The sequence below is a fragment of the Oryctolagus cuniculus genome, chromosome 12 (genome assembly GCF_051225735.1).
Source record: "Oryctolagus cuniculus isolate XC-2025 breed Fujian yellow rabbit chromosome 12, ASM5122573v1, whole genome shotgun sequence".
Classification (NCBI taxonomy): domain Eukaryota; kingdom Metazoa; phylum Chordata; class Mammalia; order Lagomorpha; family Leporidae; genus Oryctolagus; species Oryctolagus cuniculus.
The window spans coordinates 96,468,578-96,488,494 of record NC_142878.1 but is presented as its reverse complement, the minus strand read 5'-3'; the positions used below and the strand labels follow the sequence as shown (position 1 = coordinate 96,488,494).

At 45.4% G+C, this 19,917-nt stretch overlaps 1 protein-coding gene across 15 annotated transcripts in view; it reads left to right on the top strand.

Annotated features, from left to right (window-relative positions):
- LOC138843126 (NBPF family member NBPF6-like protein) overlaps positions 1 to 19,515 on the top strand; it is a 135,859-nt gene extending 116,344 nt beyond the window's left edge. For 8 of the 15 annotated variants that reach the window (XM_089310647.1, XM_089310643.1, XM_089310645.1 and 5 more), the window contains 9 exons: positions 4,838 to 5,005; positions 5,268 to 5,965; positions 6,199 to 6,291; positions 11,174 to 11,214; positions 13,544 to 13,741; positions 15,323 to 15,425; positions 16,194 to 16,399; positions 17,798 to 17,852; positions 18,694 to 19,515. In XM_089310647.1, coding sequence (XP_089166773.1) covers positions 5,916 to 5,965; positions 6,199 to 6,291; positions 11,174 to 11,214; positions 13,544 to 13,741; positions 15,323 to 15,425; positions 16,194 to 16,399; positions 17,798 to 17,852; positions 18,694 to 18,970 — 1,023 coding nt within the window. In that variant the 5' untranslated portion in view covers positions 4,838 to 5,005; positions 5,268 to 5,915 and the 3' untranslated portion in view covers positions 18,971 to 19,515. Of the gene's footprint in view, positions 1 to 4,837; positions 5,006 to 5,267; positions 6,292 to 11,173; positions 11,215 to 12,855; positions 13,078 to 13,543; positions 13,742 to 15,322; positions 15,426 to 16,193; positions 16,400 to 17,797; positions 17,853 to 18,693 lie in introns of those variants that run through there. The other 7 variants (XM_089310653.1, XM_089310648.1, XM_089310649.1 and 4 more) reach the window with 7 other exon arrangements.
- The last annotated feature ends 402 nt before the right edge of the window (positions 19,516 to 19,917 follow it).

The following is a 19,917-nucleotide window of genomic DNA, read 5'->3' as shown; positions in this document are numbered from 1 at the left end:
ATTGAATTCAGTTGATAGTTGATTGAGTGGGGGTTCACTCCGAAATCCTTTTAATTCATGAACTTTATGCAAAATCTCTGTGCTCAGAAATGGAAGAACAACTTGTGGCAGCCTCAGCACTGAGATGTTGTGGTCAGCTCTGGCTACTGTAATAAAACATCATAGACTGGATGGCAGAAAGAATAGAGATTATTTCTGTCACAGTTCTGGAGGCCAGGAGTCTGAGGTCAGGGCACCAATATAGGTGGATAGTATAGTGAGGGCTCATTTCAGGGTCACAGAAGACTACCATCTTTCTGCGTCTTCACCTGGGGCGGGGGGAGAGTGAGAAACAAGAGCAAACTTTCAGGTGTACTAATCCCATTATGAAGAACCTACCTTCATAAATTCATCGAAATCATATCTCTTTCCAAAATTACCATCTCCAAATGCTAAGATAATGGGATTAAAGCTTCAGTGTGAATGCTGAGAGACACAATACCTTCCACAGAAGGACTGAGGTTAATTCAGATGGGCTCTGTGGGAGCAGACTTAGCCTATGGGGGTGTCCCATAAGGTGATCAGAGGGCAAGAGGAAGTTCCTGTGAGCTTAGAGCATAGTGTGCGGATTACTAGCAATGGTTTATGCTCACGTAGACAGAACAGTTATGAGTTAGGCAGTGTTCAGAGTACTTTACTTTATCATAGATATATTTTTAAAGATTTATTTATTTATTCTAAAGGCAGAGTTACAGAGAGGCAGAGGCAGACAGAGAGAGAAGTCTTCCATCTGCTAGTTCACTCCCCAGATGGCCACAATGGCTGGAGCTGCACTGATCCAGAGCCGGGAGCTTCCTACGGGTTTTCCACGCAGGTGCAAGGGCCCAAGGACCTGGGCCATCTTGCACTGCTTTTCCAGACCACAGCAGAGAGCCGGATCAGAAATGGAACAGACAGGACTCGAACTGGTGCCCATGTGGGATGCTGGAGGTTCAGGTGTTGGCCTTATCTGCTGTGGCACAGTGCCAGCCCTATCGTAGGTATCCTTCAGTTTGTTCTATTCTTCCCTTCAGAGCCCATTAAGAGACAGGCTTCTGTGAGGATACTGGTGCCGTTTCATTGAGGTGTCCCAATGTGTTGTTTTAGTAAAGAGCAATCTCAGAGTTGCAGGTAATTCAGTTGTTGCCCTGATCATATAACATCTTTGCATGTATTTGGGGACAGTTCAAAGAAAGACACATTATAAGAATATGGGGAAAGCCACTATAATCCAGAAGTTGTACTTTGGAAAGTTATATTCATTAAATAAAAGTTAAAAAAAAAGAATATGGGATAAACATGGGTATTTCAACAAAGTTAATGGAAAATAGAATTCAGATATAAGCAGTATACAGGAGGGCATTTGGCCTATATGTTAGGAGGCCAGTAGAGAAGCCTGCACCCCATATTGGAGTACTTGGTTTTTATACGCATCTCTAACTCCTGACTCCTGACTCCTCTGTTAATACAGAGGGAAAACATTGGTGATGGTTCAAGTAATTGGGTTCCTACCATTCAAGGGGTGAGGCCTGGAATGAATTCCCAGCTCAATGCTGTGGAAATGTTGTGAGCATTTGAGCTGTAAAACAGTGGACAGGAGCTATCTGTCTCTCAACTTCTCAAATAAATTAAGAGTTTATTTTGGAACAAAAATTTTTATGCACCTAAATAGGAGTCATTAATAGGAAAATGTATGTTATGAAAAAATCTCTTCATAGATTTGAATTTTCCCTCCAAACAATCTTTATTTTCATTTTGTTTTTGACAGACTGGACAGTGAGAAAGACAGACAGAGAAAGGTCTTCCTTCGCCGTTGGTTCACCATCCAATGGTCGCTGCGGCCGGCGCGTTGTGGCCGGCGCACCGCGCTGATCCGATGGCAGGAGCCAGGTACTCATCCTGGTCTCCCGTGGGGTGCAGGGCCCGAGCACTTGGGCCATCCTCCACTGCACTCCCTGGCCACAGCAGAGAGCTGGCCTGGAAGAGGGACAGCCAGGACAGAATCCAGCGCCCCGACTGGGACTAGAACCCGGTGTGCCAGCGCCGCAAGGTGGAGGATTAGCCTAGTGAGCTTCGGTACCAGCCTCATTTTTCACATTTTAAAGCACGCTCTCATATGCATATACACAGTTAGGCTTTCCTCCAAAGTGCCGGTTTCTAAAATAATTCTCTGAAGTTGGTGGGTTGGGTTATTTTCTCTGTCACCCCCACTTCTTACCCAGGGTGAGGATTTTTTTAAGGTTTATTTATTGATTTGAAAGTCAGGGTTACAGAGCAAGAGATGGAGATACAGATCTTCCATCTGCTGGCCTACTCCCCAGATGACCATAAAGGCCAGGACTGGGCCAAGCTGAAGTCAAGAGCCAGCAGTTTCATCCAGGACTGCCCCATGAGTATCAGGGGCCCAAGTGCTTGGATCATCCTCTGTTGGTTTTCCCAGGTCACTAACAGGGAACTGGATCAGAAGTTGTGCAAAGCCAGCATTGAGGCATAGAGAGTAAAGCAGCCAGCCACCTGTGATGCTGATATCCCATATGGGTGCTGGTTCAAGTCCAAGCTGTTCCACTTCCAATCCAGCTCCCCGCTAATGTACCCAGGAAAGCAGTGGAACATGGCCCAAGTGCTTGGGTCCTTTCACCCATGTGAGAATTGTAGATGAAGCTCCGGTTCCTGGTTATGGGCCTGGCCAAGAAGTGGCCATTGTGCCATTTGGGGAGTAAACCAGAGGATGGAAGATTTTCTCTCTGCCTCTCTCCCTCTCTGCCTCTCTCCCTCTCTCCCTCTTTCTGTCTGTTCTCCTTTCTCTGTGACGCTTTCAAACAAATAAATATTACAAAAAATAAGAGTTAGAGGAACCAGGACAGGAACTGGCAGTGGCACCCATATGGCAGCTTTACATGATACAACACAACACAGACTCCCAGGGTGAGTTTTAACACAAGTTGTTGGAACAGCATGCTGACTTCCTCTTAGTTCTTGATGGAATCAGCCAGGGTCATTGAAAATACTCGTGTAAACCTGCAGGTACCAAAACCTGGAGTGGAGACATGAACTGCTCCAGGTCACCTCATGTGCCAAGGGTGGCTGTACATTGTCATGAGAGCCCTTCAATTCACAGATGTCTGCTCAAGGGCAGGTGCCTTGGCCTTAGAAGAAGCAAAGGTAAAGATTGCATCTGTCACCAGAAGAAACAGCCACGTCTGTCATAGAGCCCAGAGACTTGACTTCTTGGCATCGCCCTTGTCAGGGATTCCTGGGTCACCTTGAACAAGTCACCTAATCTCTTTGAGACCTACTTATGCAGTGCTAAGGAGAGGAGTTTAATGAGGTAGCTGTTGAGGCCAGGATCACAATCAGATCTGGAGATTCTGTAAGTTGCACAGATTCTGGAAGACACAGAGGCAGTCATAAGATATTTTCTTTGGTGTCTCATGAATTAACATAATTAATACCTCTGCTTTCAGAATGAATCAGTAATGTGAACAACAGTTCTTTATTTTTGACAGAGTTAGAGAGAGAGAGAGTAAGAAAGAGAGGTCTTCCTTCCATTGGTTCACCCTCCAAATGGCTGCTGCAGCCGGCACACTGCGCCAAAGTGAAGCCAGGATTCAGGTGCTTCCTCCTGGTCTCCCATGCGGGTGCAGGGGCCCAAGGACTTGGGCCATCCTCCACTGCCTTCCCGGGCCACAGCAGAGAGCTGGACTGGAGGAGGAGCAACCAGGACAGAATCCAGTGCCCCAACTGGGACTAGAACCTAGTGTGCTGGCACCGCAGGCGGAGAATTAGCTAAGTGAGCCATGGCACCGGCCTGAACAACAGTTCTTGATCTCAAATTGGACAAATTTTAACTGATGTAAAAAGGAAGAAAGAGCGCAGATTTGTGCTGTCCAATATGGTAGCCACCAGCCACATGTGAGTATTTAAATATGAAATAACTTCAATAAAATAAAACAAGAAATGCAGATTCTCAGTCACATGGCCACATTTCAGGTGTTCAGGAGCCACCGATGCCTGGTGTCTGTTTTACAAGCTTCCTTCTGCCACTCAGCACTGCCCTGGAGCTTTGCCAGGACCAAAGGCTCCCTATCCTTGGAAAAGACTACAGGTGTTTTGGGCCTAGGGGGACTGGGCCCATCTTTGGGGAATGAAAGAATGGATGAAAAATCCCTTGAGGACAAATCAGTGCAAGAAACCTCTAAGGCAAAGGATGGTTATATTGGTCAAGGGTTTGAGAAATATGGGAAGGCGGGGATGTTGGGAAAAGGATAAAGAAACGTGTGAACCGTTCTGTTCCTTTGATCTTGACTGTTCCTGGAGCTCTGGATCACACAGGACTACAAGAGGGAAGTTCCTTATACAGATTGTTACCCTATGCACAACTGATTCCTACAGTGGGAAAGTATGAGAGGAACAGGGATCTCCTAAGCCCCAAGAAAGGAAGGGCCTTCTCATAACTCAGTGCTGGGGAAAATGGTAGTCCCTTTCACATGTTAAAGAAGGGAAGGTTGTTGCCTAACAGGACAGTGGCAGGAATGGGAAGAAGTCAGGCTGACTTGAAATGAGGAAGAAGGTAGCCACTTTATCTGGAGGCTGGCAACTTAATTACAGATGTGTGCAGTCAAAGCCATCTTATATTTTGAAGCGTAGGCTTCTGTGTACACAGAATCCATGCCAAAGGAGAAGGTTGAGTTCTGCCTTCCTTGCCAGCCTGGCTCGCGGGGGCCAAGCCTATGAGGAGGCAGATGGGAGTGTAATTTGCCCTTCTGTCTGGAAGCCATCTGTGAAGGGAATCCCCTTTGTCTTCTGAACTGCCTTCCAGGCGCAGCCACGGGGATGACACTGAAGATGAGAGCAGCAAGTTCACTGACAATGTTGAGGAAGAGGCCGCACGTGGAAGAGCCAGCAGCAGTGACATTGGTGCCAGGTTCTGCCATTCCCTTCTGAGATCTGGTGCGTCTGGCAGCTGATGGGGACCTGGAATGACAAAGTAAGTTTTTAAATAAGCCACTTCTCAGTCAGATCTCTGCCCTCCCTGAGCTTCTCAGCCGCCTCTCTAGCCCATATCCTTATTCCACTTTCCCTCGGATCTGCACATTGTTTTACTGCTTCTATTTCTTCCTTCTGCTTCCTGCCCCCTCTCCCCACTTTTGCCCATTTACTCTCTGGAGTTGTGAGTTCCGAGTGAGTTGTCAGTTCAGAAAATTGTTTTAGTCCATCTTATTTCAACACCTGTGAATGTTTCTATGCAGGCACCTGTGAAGTCACTGGGCATACTCTGTGACCCCGACAGACAACAGTTCTTGCTCTCATGAAGGCTGCCTCCTATCACATGAGCGAAACTTGAACAAATAATAAGTTAAGTGCATTATGCTTACAATTTAAAATTCTGATGAGTGTGATTGTTTTGTCCTGTGTTCCCAGGTCCCAGTTTATCATCTACTGACTTAAAACTGGCTGGTGGTAATTCACATAGCTGTAGAACCCACAATAACACGTTTCCTATTGTCATGGTCCTCATTTCTTTTCCATAATGGTGTAAGGAAATTTTGCTTTTCTTTCAAAGGCCACCTTGAACACAAGAGGTTCTGAGACTCAGGATGTTTTGAGACCAAGGTTTTTAATTGTGGTGCTGTATCCAAGTAACTGTGGAGATATAGGCAAGTCTAATCCTTCCTGAGCCTTGATTGTCTTCCTGAAAAATAAGGAAGCTGTTGTAGGTCTGTGAGGTCACTTCATGCTCTGGGGTGTGTCTGAGTCAATTATGGAATAAGATGTCTGTAATAGAGATCAGTAACAACTGTGGTCAAGAGCATACCCAACCCTGATTATGTTTCCTTCAGGAGCATCTCGCTGAACCTTTGGCCTGAGAATGCAGAACAAAAAGAGCATAATAGGAGATGCAGTGCCTGGTGGGTGGGAGATCCAAGAAGACAAAGAGAAGAATGAGGTGACAGTAGATCCTGGGGTCACAAAAGTGGGTCTGAATGAGTGTACCTTCAGGCTGAGTTCGGGAAGGTCCAGAGAAAAGCAAAGAATGTGCACAGCATCATCACCCTCCCTAAATAGCAACTGGTACTGAGCAGCAAGGAATGAGATAGTGCCCTTATCCAGAACTCCTTGAGTATCTGAACAAGGAGATCGACAGAAGGAATGCAGCCCTGCTTTGTTCTCCCAAGGAAGACCTATGCCAAGAAGAGGGGATGTGCACAGGAGGCCTTACTCCAGACCCCAGAGCCTTGACCCTGGAACTGCCCTTCCAGCGATGCCCATCAGGTAAATGTGGGCATGGATGGATGGAAACACTTGGAGGTGGGCTGGGGATGCCAGTCATTACCTACACAGTTCCTCCTTTTAGGTCAGGAGATACAAAAGAAAGGTTCCCTTGCACCAAAGCAGTGGTGATACTAATCTTCAGCACATCTTCAGCCTTTAGAAAGGTTTTCACAACATTTTCTCCTGAGTTTTGCAAGTAATGCCCTAGGCATTGGCAACAGGCAATAAAGCCTGATCTATGCCCTGGAAGTGTCCAAGGGAGTGAGGAAAGATGGCCCCAAACCAGACAGTTCCAGTGGGGTGTGACAACTGCTGAGTGTTGGGATGCACTGGTTTTGGATGCAGCCCAGACGAGCAGTGTGTGGTGACATTGCTTCCTTATCCCTGCCACATTTATCACTGCTCAACACATGGATTTTCTCCTCAGACACTCTGAAGGAGTTGTCAGGATTCCCCTACAGAAATGAACTTTGCTGAGGATTTTTCAAAATGGAGAAGGCAGAGGATTTGAGAGGCCACTGGGACAGAATGCCTATGAGATGATGTCTTCTCTTTTCAGCCTCTGAGCACATGGTTACTGAGTGCTCCTACCTAGCTGTTACTGGTGCTGTTATGTGCTGTTGATGCAGAGTTGAATGAAATGTTACCCCAGCTCTCCAGGAGCTCCACCTGGAAAACAAGAAACTGCCAAAAGGCATGGGAAGTGCTGTGACAGACATATGACTTGAGTCCACGGTGGAGGGGGAGTGTTCACCTTGGTGTATGGACACTGATGCAGTTCTTTGAAGTCCTGTTCTACTATTTCTGCTTTTCCAAATATGTAGATTCAACACTATTTAAAGATTTATGTCTTTATTTGACAGAGTATTGGAGATGTAGCGATGGAGGGGAAGAGAGAGAGAGAGATGGAGTTCTTGGTTCCTGGCTTTGGTCTGGTCCAGATGTGGGTGGAAGGGGCCCAAGTACTTGAAGTATCATCCACTGCTCCCCAAGATATTTTGACAGGGATCTGGATCAAAAGCAGAGTGGCCATGACTGGAACAAGGACTCTGATATGGGATGTGGCCTTCCCAAGTTGTTGTTTAACCTGCTGGAAAATGGCATCTGCCCTCCCCCAAAACACTGTTAAATCATAGTAATATGTTAAGAGCATCATGCTTTCAGAATGAAAGAATTTCTTGTCCCACAGCTCCTGTGCCCATCCTTGGTATAGAAGGCCCATGTCACTGTCATACTTGAGATACATGGACCTGTGTGGAAAAGACACAGGACATTGTAGGATTTGAATTCTGGATCTGTCTTTGCTAGTCTGAGTGACCTAGAATAAGCCAGCTTACCTCTCCCTGAGTGTAGGTCTCACCATCAGTAAAAGCAGGCAACTGCACCTAACTTGCAGGGCTGTTGAAAAGCTAAGAAGCACTGCATCTTAAGGCCTGATACAGTGCCAGGGCTGAAAACAGTACAGCTTCAACTTTGCCTCTAGTCATTATTGTCCTTGTGACAAACCTGCCTTCACCCAAGTATAGAAGTCACTGCAGAATATTCAACATTTTCTTTTTTATAAGATTTAGATTTACTTGAAAGTCACAGTTATGCAGAGAGAGGAGAGGGAGAGAAAGAGGTCTTCCATCTGCTGGTTCACTCCTCAGATGGCCACCACGGCCAGAGCTGTGCTGATGCAAATCTGGGCGTTGGGAGCTTCTTCTGGGTCTCCCACATGGGTGCAGGGACCTGAGCCCTTGGGTCATCTTCAACTGCTTTCCCAGGCCATAATAGAGAGCTGGAGAAGAAGTGGAGCAGACAGGACTCGAACTAGTGCCCATATGGGATGCCAGCACTGCATGCAGAGGATTACCCACTATGTCACAGTGCTGGCACCATATTCAACTTTTTCTTAAGAAGGTATATTTGTTTTCAGAGGGTGAGGAGCATGATACCCTCAGGACATTGGTCCTCATGGAAAGGCCATGCTCTGTGCATCTGGGCTCAGCACAGGCCACTGCCCTGGGAAAAAGCCCTTGGAAAGCCAGCTAAGGGAGCAAGAAGAGCTCCAGTCAAGTAGAAAATCAGAAATCATCTCTGCTCTGCAAAGGGACATCTTAACATCAGATTTAGAGTGCCAGCGAGGTCATTAGAAACCTCAGGAACCAGGTGTGGTGCCTGTCAGTTACAAATGATTATTTGTTTAGTCTGGAAAGACCCCAGAAGTTGAGTTCTATTGCCTCCTTCATGAGATATTCTGTGATGAGAACAAGGGATGGCTGTGTGGTAGCCCCACACTTTTCTTTCTTTCTTTTTCTTTTTTTAGATTTATTCATTTGTTTGTTTGAAAGTCAGAACTTTAGAATTATTTTTCTAGTTCTGTGAGGAATGTCATTTATATCTTGATGGTATTCAATTGAGTCTGCAAATTGGTTTGAGTAGTATAAATAAGTTAAAAATACCAATTCTCCCAACTATGAACAGTAGTGGTTCTCCATTATTTGTTTCTTCTATAATTTCTTTGATTCAGATTTTCTAATTTTCCTTGTAGAGATCTTTTACATTCTTATTTCAATTTATCCCAAGGTAATTTGTTCTTTTTGAAGTCATTGCTCTTATTATTTTCATATCAAACTTCTACTTGTTGGTTGTTGCTTTTTTATCCTGCAGCTTCACTGAAGTAGTTTGCCTATTCTAACAGTCTTTGATGTAGATGTTAGGCTTTTCTACATAGAGACTCATGTCATCTACAAATGGAGATGTTTTAACTTCTCCTTTCCTATTTGTATGCCTTTTGTTTCTCTTGCACAATTGCTCTGACAGAAACTTCTTGTACTATGTTGGATAAGAGTGGTGACGGTAGACAACCTCATCTGGTTCCAAATCTTAGCTGAGATTTTTCCAACATTTCCATTCGCTATGACATTGACTGTGGGTTTGTCACTTACTACCTTTATTATGTTGAAGTATGTTCCTTCAAAATCAAATTAATTCAGGGCTTTTATTTTGAATGGATATTGAATGTGGCAAATGCTTTTTCATTATCTACTGAGATGATCATATAACTTTAATCTTTTGTTCCATTGAGGTAATATGTGATATGTATGATTTCTGTGTTGAACCATCCTCACATCCCTGGGATGAATCTCACTTGTTTGGCACAGTGATCTTTTTAAATACGGTGCTGCAGTCAGTTTTCTAGCAGTTTATTGAGAATTTTTGCATCTGTGTTCATGAGAGATGTTGGCCTATAGTTTTCATTTTTGTGGTGATGCTTTGTCATTGTCCAGTTTTGAAATAAAGGGAATTCTGACCTCATGGAGAACTTGTTAGGAAGGATTCCCTTGCTCTACATTGCTTTGAATCATTTCAGATAAATTGCTGTTAGTTCATCCTTAAAAGTTTGGTAGTACCTGTTAACCAGGTTAGTAACATCAGTTGTTACTAATACAGTTATGAACATCACAAAATGGATGGAAGAATCTACGTCATTGGAATTAGAAATCCAACACAGTTGTCATGGTACTGGAAACACCTCCACATTTATTTCAAACTTTTTTTTAGTTGTTTTGGAGATTAAATAAAAAGCACACATTTTGTTTTCATTATGTTATTGCTTTCTCTTGATTTTTCAAATTAAGTTTACAAAGGAATTTAAATAGATAGAAGGAAACTTTAAAGTAACCTCATTCATGTATAGAGGAAGAACATACAGATAATAAAAACTCAAAAGGCAGTTCCTCTAAGCCAAATATGCCCAAGGGAGAGAGAATGGGTTGTAGTGAAGCAGAAGGGGAACATAGTTAGGAGATGTATCACTAACCCAAATGAGCGCCTTGGAGTCATCAAAGATGGGATTCTGAGCAGCAGAGTTTTGTTCAGTCTTCGTACTTCCTTAGAAATGATTTACCATCTCTGGCAAGTTAACCTGAAACTTAGCTGATCCACGAGGTTGGAAGACATTAGAATCCAGAAGCCTATTGAATGAGTCTAGTGTTATTCTGGACCTTAGGAGAGAAAAGTGGACGATAATATGCTATTGGTAGAATAAGGGGAACGAACAGAATCAACAATGTTTCTAAAAAGAATAAATGACAATGAGAATTGAGTTTTAGGAAAGAAAAAAGGGTATAGTATCTTGGTACACTGGGGTTGTTCTCTGAAACACCTTCATCCCAAACCATATTCCCTTCCATATCATCCTCCCTGTATTCATTTCAAACTATGACCCCTAAACCTCCATAATCTCATTTTTAGTTCTAAGCTCTAATAAGATGTATGAATTGAAAGATATTTCATATTCTCATTCAGTGACAAAACCTTATAGAAGAGGAGAGAAGCCGGCGCCGTGGCTCAATAGGCTAATCCTCCACCTTGCGGCGCCGACACACCGGGTTCTAGTCCCGGTCGGGGCGCCGGATTCTGTCCCGGTTGCCCCTCTTCCAGGCCAGCTCTCTGCTATGGCCAGGGAGTGCAGTGGAGGATGGCCCAGGTGCTTGGGCCCTGCACCCCATGGGAGACCAGGAAAAGCACCTGGATCCTGGCTCCTGCCATCGGATCAGCGCGGTGCGCCGGCTGCAGCGGTGGCCATTGGAGGGTGAACCAACGGCAAAGGAAGACCTTTCTCTCTCTGTCTCTCTCTCTCACTGTCCACTCTGCCTGTCAAAAATTAAAAAAAAAAAAAAAGAAGAGGCGAGAGACTATGCATTGTCTTTATTTACCTGCATTGTGAGAATGTTCACATATTTCCTTGCCGACATTATGTGTTTGGCTAAATGTTCTGGCTCTGATGCAGTGAAGTACAAGTACTGCATGGCTTATGTGGTATTTACATCCTATTGCCTTGCTAAAGACCAAGAAGATCTGTCTTTGAAAATACATTTGACTTTCATAATTTCAGATACAACATTGTGGCCGTGAAGCTTTACACGTACGTATATGGTAAGTAGAGAGAGGTGCATTGCATGTAGAAGGTGAACATTTCACTTAGGATCTGTGCTCTAAGGTGTCTGTTTCCAATTCTTACATGTGACCAGCAGACATAGTGTGGTGCTGTGTCTTATTCTATTTGATATTTGAGTGTGGAGGGCATGAAATCTTGCTCAGACGTTCCCTTCTGTAGTTCAATGCTGATCTCCTACCTTGAGAAAACCTGGTCTCTAGACTGCGGGACTTCAGTTAATACAAAGATGAAGCCATAGACTGTTTTCATCTGCCAATGTCATGCCCTGTGGATGAATGTGTGTCACTTGAACCTCAGGGAAATTCCAGACTGGATGTGTACAATTTTAGCATGCCCCAGACCCCACACAGAAGTGGTGACATGAGTGTCTCAGATATGTTGGCCTATATAGTAGCCAAGACCCCAAGATTACAGTGGTGTTCTTAGCAGAAAGGAATGTCACACACCAGGCAAGAGCCTTAGAGAGAATCACGGATATTAAATAGCAGATGAAATTACATCAGTCAAAGACCCTAATCTCATACTTCTCTTGGACATCTCAAAGAATCTGAAATCCTCGATGATAGGAGTTGTGTTGCATATAGGAAAGAAAGCTTGCAGATGCCTCCATATTTTGGTCCTAGTAGCCCATGAGGCACATATATGCCCTGGAAAATGATGCTGTAATAAGTGCTGCTCCCTTTATTCACTGGCCACTCTGCCAGAACCAGAGAACATGTTCCTTTAAATATGGCCAGAGGAGTCATTTCCTGTCCCTCTTCTTTGGGACATTGCACTTTCATGATCATCTCAAGGATTGTGATGAAAGTGAAATGTTGTCATTTGTACAGTGCTTTGCCAAATGCTGGGTATAAATTCACCAAGAAGTTGTCACTGTTACTTTGTTTTTATTAACACTACCCTAAATCCACCCCTGTACAATGTAAAGTAGGACATGTAATCTTGTGATGCTTTAGTTTATGATTTTTAAGATTAAGAATTTGATGAATAATTATTTCTGCCATAGAATATGAAGATCAGAGACAGCTGAAAATGAATTTCTTCATACCTTTGATTCATCTCAGAAACTGATATCTTACACATTAGAGTGGGAAGATGCTGAGGGGTTCAGGACCAGCCTCATTAGTGGAATTCAGCTACCATTCAATAGGACTTAGCCAATAAGAAAATTTATCAGGCAATGTTACATAAAAACTGCAGATGGATCCTGTTCAATATGTAGATAAACTGAATGCAAATATGAAAAGAATACCATCAGATTTGCAAGTTTTCCCACATGGATGTTCACTGTGTATTGGGGGGTGGGGGTTCACATCAACTATTTGTGTCAGTTGATATCTTGAAAAGGCTCTTGTGGGGCTCGAATGAAACCCGTAAGTGTCAAGTGTAAAGTGTCCGTCAAGTGATGGTGAAACAGGGCAGGCCCACTTAGAGGAAGACACTGAGGATGTAAGGGCATCTAACTGGCTTTCAGTTGAATGAAATGCCCATGTGCTGCCCCTGTCAGGGCAAAGCCAGCACAACCCTTGAGTGCAACAGAAAGTCTACTGAGATGGGATACAAAACATTTAAAAGTGAACCCTTGGCTTAGTGTTTTGCTGTGCTTTTGTTCCTAACAGATTATTGGGTCTAAGAAGCTGAAGAGTCTGAGAAGAACATCATGGCAGTTTATAATTCAACATCTCTCAGTGGTGGAAAAGCCTTGTGGTCTCTTTTGACATAAAGAAAAGTTGGAGTGACTTTATGACAACCCTTAAAGTAAAAATTGTTAGGAAATGAGTCCTGCCTTAATCTTTTAGAACAGAGGAATGAGAAATATGCTTAGACGCTTTTGGGAAAAGGTAGGACTATGGTTTCAGCCAGGGGTACACAACTGTGGAGGCTGTGTTGAGTGGGTGGTCCCCTTAAGACGTTAAGAGGTGGTCCCCTTAAGACTTTCAGAGGTGGTCCCCTTAAGACTTTAAAAGGACCAATCAGGCTTGTGCATCAGCCAGGTGGCCTAGGCAACTGGAAGGCAGTGGCTCCCAAGATTCCATGACACCCCCCGTGTTTTGATTCTGTGACAGTAACTGCCAAGTTACCTGGAAGTGAAGCCCTACTTCTCTCACTCTGTCGGATGTTGAGCAATAAGCAGGAGCTTATGCTCTGAGCTCTGGCACCTGACTGAATCGAGAATAAAGGCGTTAAAGTGTTGTGGGGTGTTTCCTAACAGTAAGTTGGGAGGTACAGTTATCCTCATCTATCAGTCCTACTGAAAGAGGTTTCATTTTCTTTAACTCCTCTTTTTCTTGGGTGTCTTCTTCCTAGTCCCTGGATATACTCATTTTGCTACAAGCATCGATATGGCACTGACTCTCGGTCCCTCACTTGACGTGAGGGTAGAAACCAGTGAGCAATTAAGCTCTCAACTGGCAAAGAGCCAACGAGAATCAAAAGAACTGAAGGAGAAGCTTCTTAGAGCTGAGGCTAAGGCCTACCTCCTGGCAAAGCACCTGCGGGACCACAGTAAGTTCGTTCTTTTTCCCTGTGTTTAATGTTTTATTTCTAAAAAAGAAATATAAATAAAATAGAGAAATTTGTTAATATAGATTGAATGGGAGGCACAGCATTATTCATGTTCCCATTCCACATAAGTTCTATAGGTTCAGTGTCACCGAAATGATGAGTATTTGATGTCACCTCTTGGAGAAATGACCTGTTTGCTAACCTTGATTCTTCTCTTCTCTCTACCAAATAAGTTACATAGCTACCATGCTCTTAGAAGGATTAGCGTTAGTAGTTGCAGCATCAGTTGGTTGTGCAGGAATAACTGAGGCACAAGTTCAGCCAATTTTCCACGTTTTCACTGAGCTGTAGGGTGGGAATTCTGACACTGTCCCGCTCCAGCTGAGTCACTTTGCCAAGTCCCTTCAGGTGCATTTGAACTCTTCTTCGCTCATTTGCTGCCAATGTAGTATTTTCTCAAATGTTATTTTAAATCTTTATCCAATAAATTGGTGGGAATTATATACTACTATAGCTTTGGTGTTTCTATGACTACTTTAGAGTTACTTAACATAAGTGAAGATGAGCATCTTTTGATTTGATTATTGTATATAACTCCTGTCTATTCTCTGGCTGGATTATGGTCCACTTATACTTTATTTCTTGAACTGTTTATTAAGTAGAGCCATTAAGCCTTTGGCAGTAGTATAAATGAAAAATACATTATCTGGGGCCAGCGCTGTGGCATAGCAGGTAAAGCCACCACCTGCAGGTGTTGGTTTGAATCTGGCTGCTCCACTTCTGATCCAGCTCTCTGCTATGGCCTGGGAAAGTAGTCTAAGATGGCCCAAGAGCTTGGACCCCTGCGCCTGTGTGGGAGACCTGGGGGAAGAACCTAGCTCCTGGCCTCAGGTTGGCACAGCTCCAGCCATTGTGGCCATTTGTGGAGTGAGCCAGTAGATGGAAGACTTAGCTCTCTCTCCCTGCCTCTGAATCTCTATAACTCTGCCTTTCAAATAAATGAGTAAATCTTTAAAAAAAAGTTAACTGAAAAAATAAGAAATAAAACATTAATATTTTTAAAAAAAGAAGGGATTAGAAAAAATTCCCTGAGGGGCCGGCACTGTAGTATAGTGGGTAAAGCCACCGCCTGCAGTGCCGGCATCCCCTATGGGTGCCGATTCAAGACCTGGCTGCTCCACTTCCAATCCGGCTCTCTGCTGTGGCCTGAGAAAGCAGTAGAAGACGGTCCAAGGCCTTGGGCCCCTGCACCCATGTGGGAGACCCGGAAGAGGCTCCTGGCTCCTGGCTTTGGATCGGCCAAAGATTGAAAGACCTCTCTCTCTGTCTATTTGCTTTTCCTTCTCTCTGTATAACTCTGGCTTTCCAAAAAAATATATAAAGCTTTTTTTAAATCCCTGAACAAATATAAATAAAATGGAGATTATAATTGTCCTGTCCATGGGAGCTAAAGAAACAAAGAGGAGGAAATTCACACCAAGAGCTTGATGGTGTAGCTCCACTTCCTGACAGACAGTGACCTTAGCAGCCCGCTCACCTTTCCACTGAGGCAGGTGTATGTGTGTGCGTGTCTTTCCTCAGATTGTGAAGAGTATGAAGATCTAATTGAATCAATGCTGAGGGAGAAGCCGCACTTCCTGGAGGGGCAGCTGGCAGAGGAGCTGCTACCTGCGGAGAATCTCAAGTAAGGGGGCTCTCTCGGGTGGGCAGGTGGAAAGGTGAATGCATCTCTGAAGTGGGGCAGCTCAGCTGGGGAACCAAGAACTGATGTGGCCAGGAGAAGGGCAGGGATTTACATGGTGGGCTGACCCCTCAGATTTATAAAACAGGCAGACAACAGAGAAATCACCAAATTGTAGGCTGCAGTGGATATTTAGAACCTCTTTTTGACTTGAAAAACGAGGCACTTATTGACTTGAAATTCACATACAAAATTGAAGAACGTGAACCACACAGAGACGTTTTATATCCACACAGTGCTGTAGGATCCCCTCCTCATTAACTGTGTCTCCATCACCTCCTGACCGTGGATGCTGTCCTAGATTCTCCCTGTCAGTCGTTATTTCTGCTGAAAGCCATTGTGCCTGGCATGTTTCTGTGTCTACCTTTGTGACCACTCGCTGCACACTGCATTTTTATAAGGAAAGGTCTGTGGCTGGAGTGAGGAACTTAAGGAACATGTTGGTGAGGGAGCTGAGGAAGAACCTTGGTGTTGTTTAGAGAACCAAAAAAATCAGCCCAGTGTCTAGTAATCTCGCAAGGTCTGTCTCTCTACTAAAGAGGAATCTCTTGCTCCATCTTTTCCTCTTCCCTACTGTGGGCATTTTCCCACACAGGCAGTGATGCTGCTTAGAGGGCCCTGTGAGCACATTCTCACCAAATCTCTGCAGAGACACAGAACACACCATGGGGCCGTTCCCACCTTGACATCTTCTCTCCTGTCACACCTTAGGAAATGTGGTGTTCAAATTCAAGAGCAGGCCCAAGAGCTGACCCAATTACAGCAGAAGTTACAGGAAGGGAGAGCTCTTTCTCAGCTCATTCATCAAAATCTCCAGGCCCTCCTCACCCAGCAGGACCCTGACAGCTGCCAGAGCCGGCAACTACTCACTGAGCTGCTCAAGCTGACAGAGCACCTTGTTGCCAAACTCAGCACAGGTAAGGTGGCCAAGGCTCTGAGACTTAAGATGGTCTCAAGTTGGCATCCGACTCCACACTTCTTCAAAGAACATTTACCAACAGTCTGTACGTTTGTGTAAACAATTCTGTAAACAGTTCTCTAAACATTTGCGGCCATTTTTGGTCAGGGTACTTGTGTAGGAACAAAGAGTGGGAAATGCAGAGCTTTGACGGTCCCAGGGCTGCAGAGATCTCCTCCTCCCTGATGCAACTGGCCTTGGAGCAGGAGGCCGCATCCTCTAGCTTTCTTTTTTCATGCTTGGATTTCCATTTTATTTCCATTGAAATACACTTACCTTTTTATAAAGATTGATTTTTTATTTTATAGGCAGAGTTACGGGGATGGGCGGGGGAGAGAGAAATTTACTGTTGAATTGATAGTATAGACAGACTTTTCTAAACCCAGATCTGGGATTTTCTTTTTTTTTTCCCCAGAGAAACCTTTTGGGGAACGGGAATAGGAGAGGGAGAAGGTGGGGTGGGAGGGTGGGTATGGAGGGAAGAGTTACTGTATTCCCTCCAGTTTCAAAACACCGGAGAGAGGATGTGACTGGAGGCAGCTTGTTAGAGGGAACAAAAGCCACAGTGCAAGAGTGGAAAGTCTCGGCTGCTCCTCAGCGTGTTTTCACACACGTGTGACAGATCTTTTGTGGATTTCAATCTCCTTGTCTGTAGAGTGTCAAATAATCTGTTTCACAGTAGAAGTAACACTATGGCCATCTCCTGTGGGATATTCACACCCTGGTAACACTCCCTGACAGCCACAGCCCCCTGCGTTTTGCAGCTACCTCTGGATTTCAGCCTAGCAAACCATGTGGCCTTTCTCTTCCCTGATGAAGTTGACTGAGCTCCCGAGTTCTCTAGAACACTATGCCATGCCCTCAGTGTTCCATCTTGGGCATTAGGTCTGACTGGAGCCACTAATGCCCTACACTCTCTGGGTGGCCCCAGAGATCCTGGTGGACCAGAGGCTCTGTAGAACTCACACTTCCACCCAGTAGCAGTACACAGAGTTCACTGTCCATTCAGTCTCCAAGACAATGAAGAGCAAATTCGCATTTGGCTGTTCTCAACCCAACAGCCAGGTAGCCTATTGCTGGAGCTGATGTTGTTGGGGGCCAGATGATCTTAGGGTTTCCAGAAAATGAGGCCACGGGAGATGTGGGTAACATCCTGTTTCAGTGGAGAGAATGGGATCACCTGGCTCCAAGGGCATATGATCAGGCTGGGATGGTGGCCTGGAGACACACTGTAGCCTCTGAGGCTGTTGCCAAAGTCCCACATGTCTCTCATGGAAAAGTAGAAGTCCTGGTGGCGGTAGCTGTGGCGTTGGACCATTTCCTGAAGGTGTCCTTCCTTATCTGACTTGATTTACAGTCAACCAGACATCTGGGAACCAGGAGGAGCCTTACGTGGACTCTCCCCATACCAGGTAGGTCTGCCAGCCCTGTGGACTTTGACTTTGCAGGGATCCCTGAAGTGTCACAGTAGATCCTGGGAGAGACAAAACAGGCTGAGGGAGCCATGGCACTCCCACAGGACCATGTCCTCCTGTCTCAGAAGACAATATTGCATCTTGTCATGGAGTTGCCCAAAGGGGTTCCCATGGCCTCTTCCACTCACTGCCCAAGAGATAGTCTTAGGGTTGACTCAGACCAAGTGGCCTTTATGTGGAATTCCGGAAGTCACCACAGCTTCCCTGGCTCACAAGAGGAGAGGGCCACTCTCTGGACTACATTCAATTTCTGTCCATGTAAGGGCATTCCATCTGTGGGTGGCACAAAAAGTGATCCATTGAGATCCCAGAGCCAGCCATCAGAAGGCAGAGGGAGCAGTCTGAGGAGTGGGGGTGAGAGAGCCAGAGTGCTGGGGTACAAGAACTCCTCAGCAGGTGTATCTGTCATCATCGAGATATCTGGGGAGTTGATGCCTGACTGGGTCTCAGGGGTGACCCACAGCTTCAGTGAGGCTCCTGGTGCTTCCTTCACTGGGGAGGCAGCCATGCAGGGTGTCAGAGGTCTTTGCTCCCTAGCAGGGCAGGCAACTGTTTGCCAGAGGACATGTCCTGCCCATGTGTCTCTATCCCTGTGACTCAGTCTTCAGCTTGTCACCGCCAGTCCTCTCAGAGTCACCTTGTGACCAGGGAGTGGGACACCTGCTGGGGCCCGTTTTACCTCTAGCCACAGATGCACTGTTACTGCTTTGGAGGGTGGGCATGAGTTGGTGCTACTCACGTCCCATGTTTGTAAATGTGCCTTATCTCCACACTCCAGCAGGCCAAGTCTCAGGCTGGCCCAGCTGGAGCTTCTCAATGGCCTGCCTAAACCCAGAGTGGGACCCTGGTGGCCCTGTCCTATGGACAACATTGTGGAGGCGGCTTACGATGAGATCTGTGCCAGTGTCTGGAACCTCCAGCAAGAAGAATGCTTCTTCAGGGAAGCCGGCCTTGGCAGTGAGTACTTCTGGGGCAAGGTGATGCTTCGAGCCCCAGGGTTCTCCCCAGTACACAGCCACAGGTCTGCCTTGCAGCCACCAGCCCTAGCTGAGTAACAAGAGCACTGTGTGCTGGAGCAGGGCCCATGGCTTCATGGTAGGAAACACCAGATTACACAGCATGAACACATGAGGAATTTGGGGATCTAAGCATAGTACAGCAACTAGAGTTGGAGTCATGTGGTTCCCCAGAAACACCCCATGAGATAATACCACCTCGTGCCCACAGCAGTGTATCCGACCAGCCAGAGGCTTGTCAGCACAATGAGTCTGGCTAAAAACGATGGATGAGACTAAGAGCCTTCAGGAGCAATCTCTTCACAAACTGCTGAAACTTTGTAACCGCTACCAGTTCTGGAAGAATACAGGAGAGTAGGAAAAGATAAAGAGGAGCACAGGGCCCAAATGAAATGAACCCAAAAAGCAGAGGGTGTGAAAAACTCCAATGGTCACTGAGGTCAAGACTGTGGTGAGGCAGTTAGAAATCGAGTTGAATTGATTGTCCATAACAAACCATGAGAAAAAGAAAACCCAAGACATCCCAGTGTGGAGCTGACACTTCCCAACAAAACAGCAGAGGTCAGATGAATTGACACCCAGTTAATAAAAAATATGCTGAAAAAAAAAAAAAGCAACAGATATCACTACTCACAACTTTTAGTACCTTTGAGTGATACTGCACAGATATCTCTATGGAGATACGAGGCCTTAACACTTCTCCCAATGACCACAGCATTCAGGGAAGCCCTGCCATTCGAAACACCTAGGGGTCCTGTGTGTTTCAGCAACCCAGGGACTGACAGGGTAGGCAGGGAGAGTCAAGTATCCCACCTACCCTGACATTAGAATTGTCCTTGTCAGGGCTGAATGTTGCTTGTTGGCAGCACGGGGCAAAGATGGGCGCAAAAAAGACACTAAGCTGGGGTATACAGCGCAATAGAGATCCTGAAATGTAGTGGGTGATGGGCGGTCCGAAGACTACCCTGGCAGGCAAGCAAAGCCAC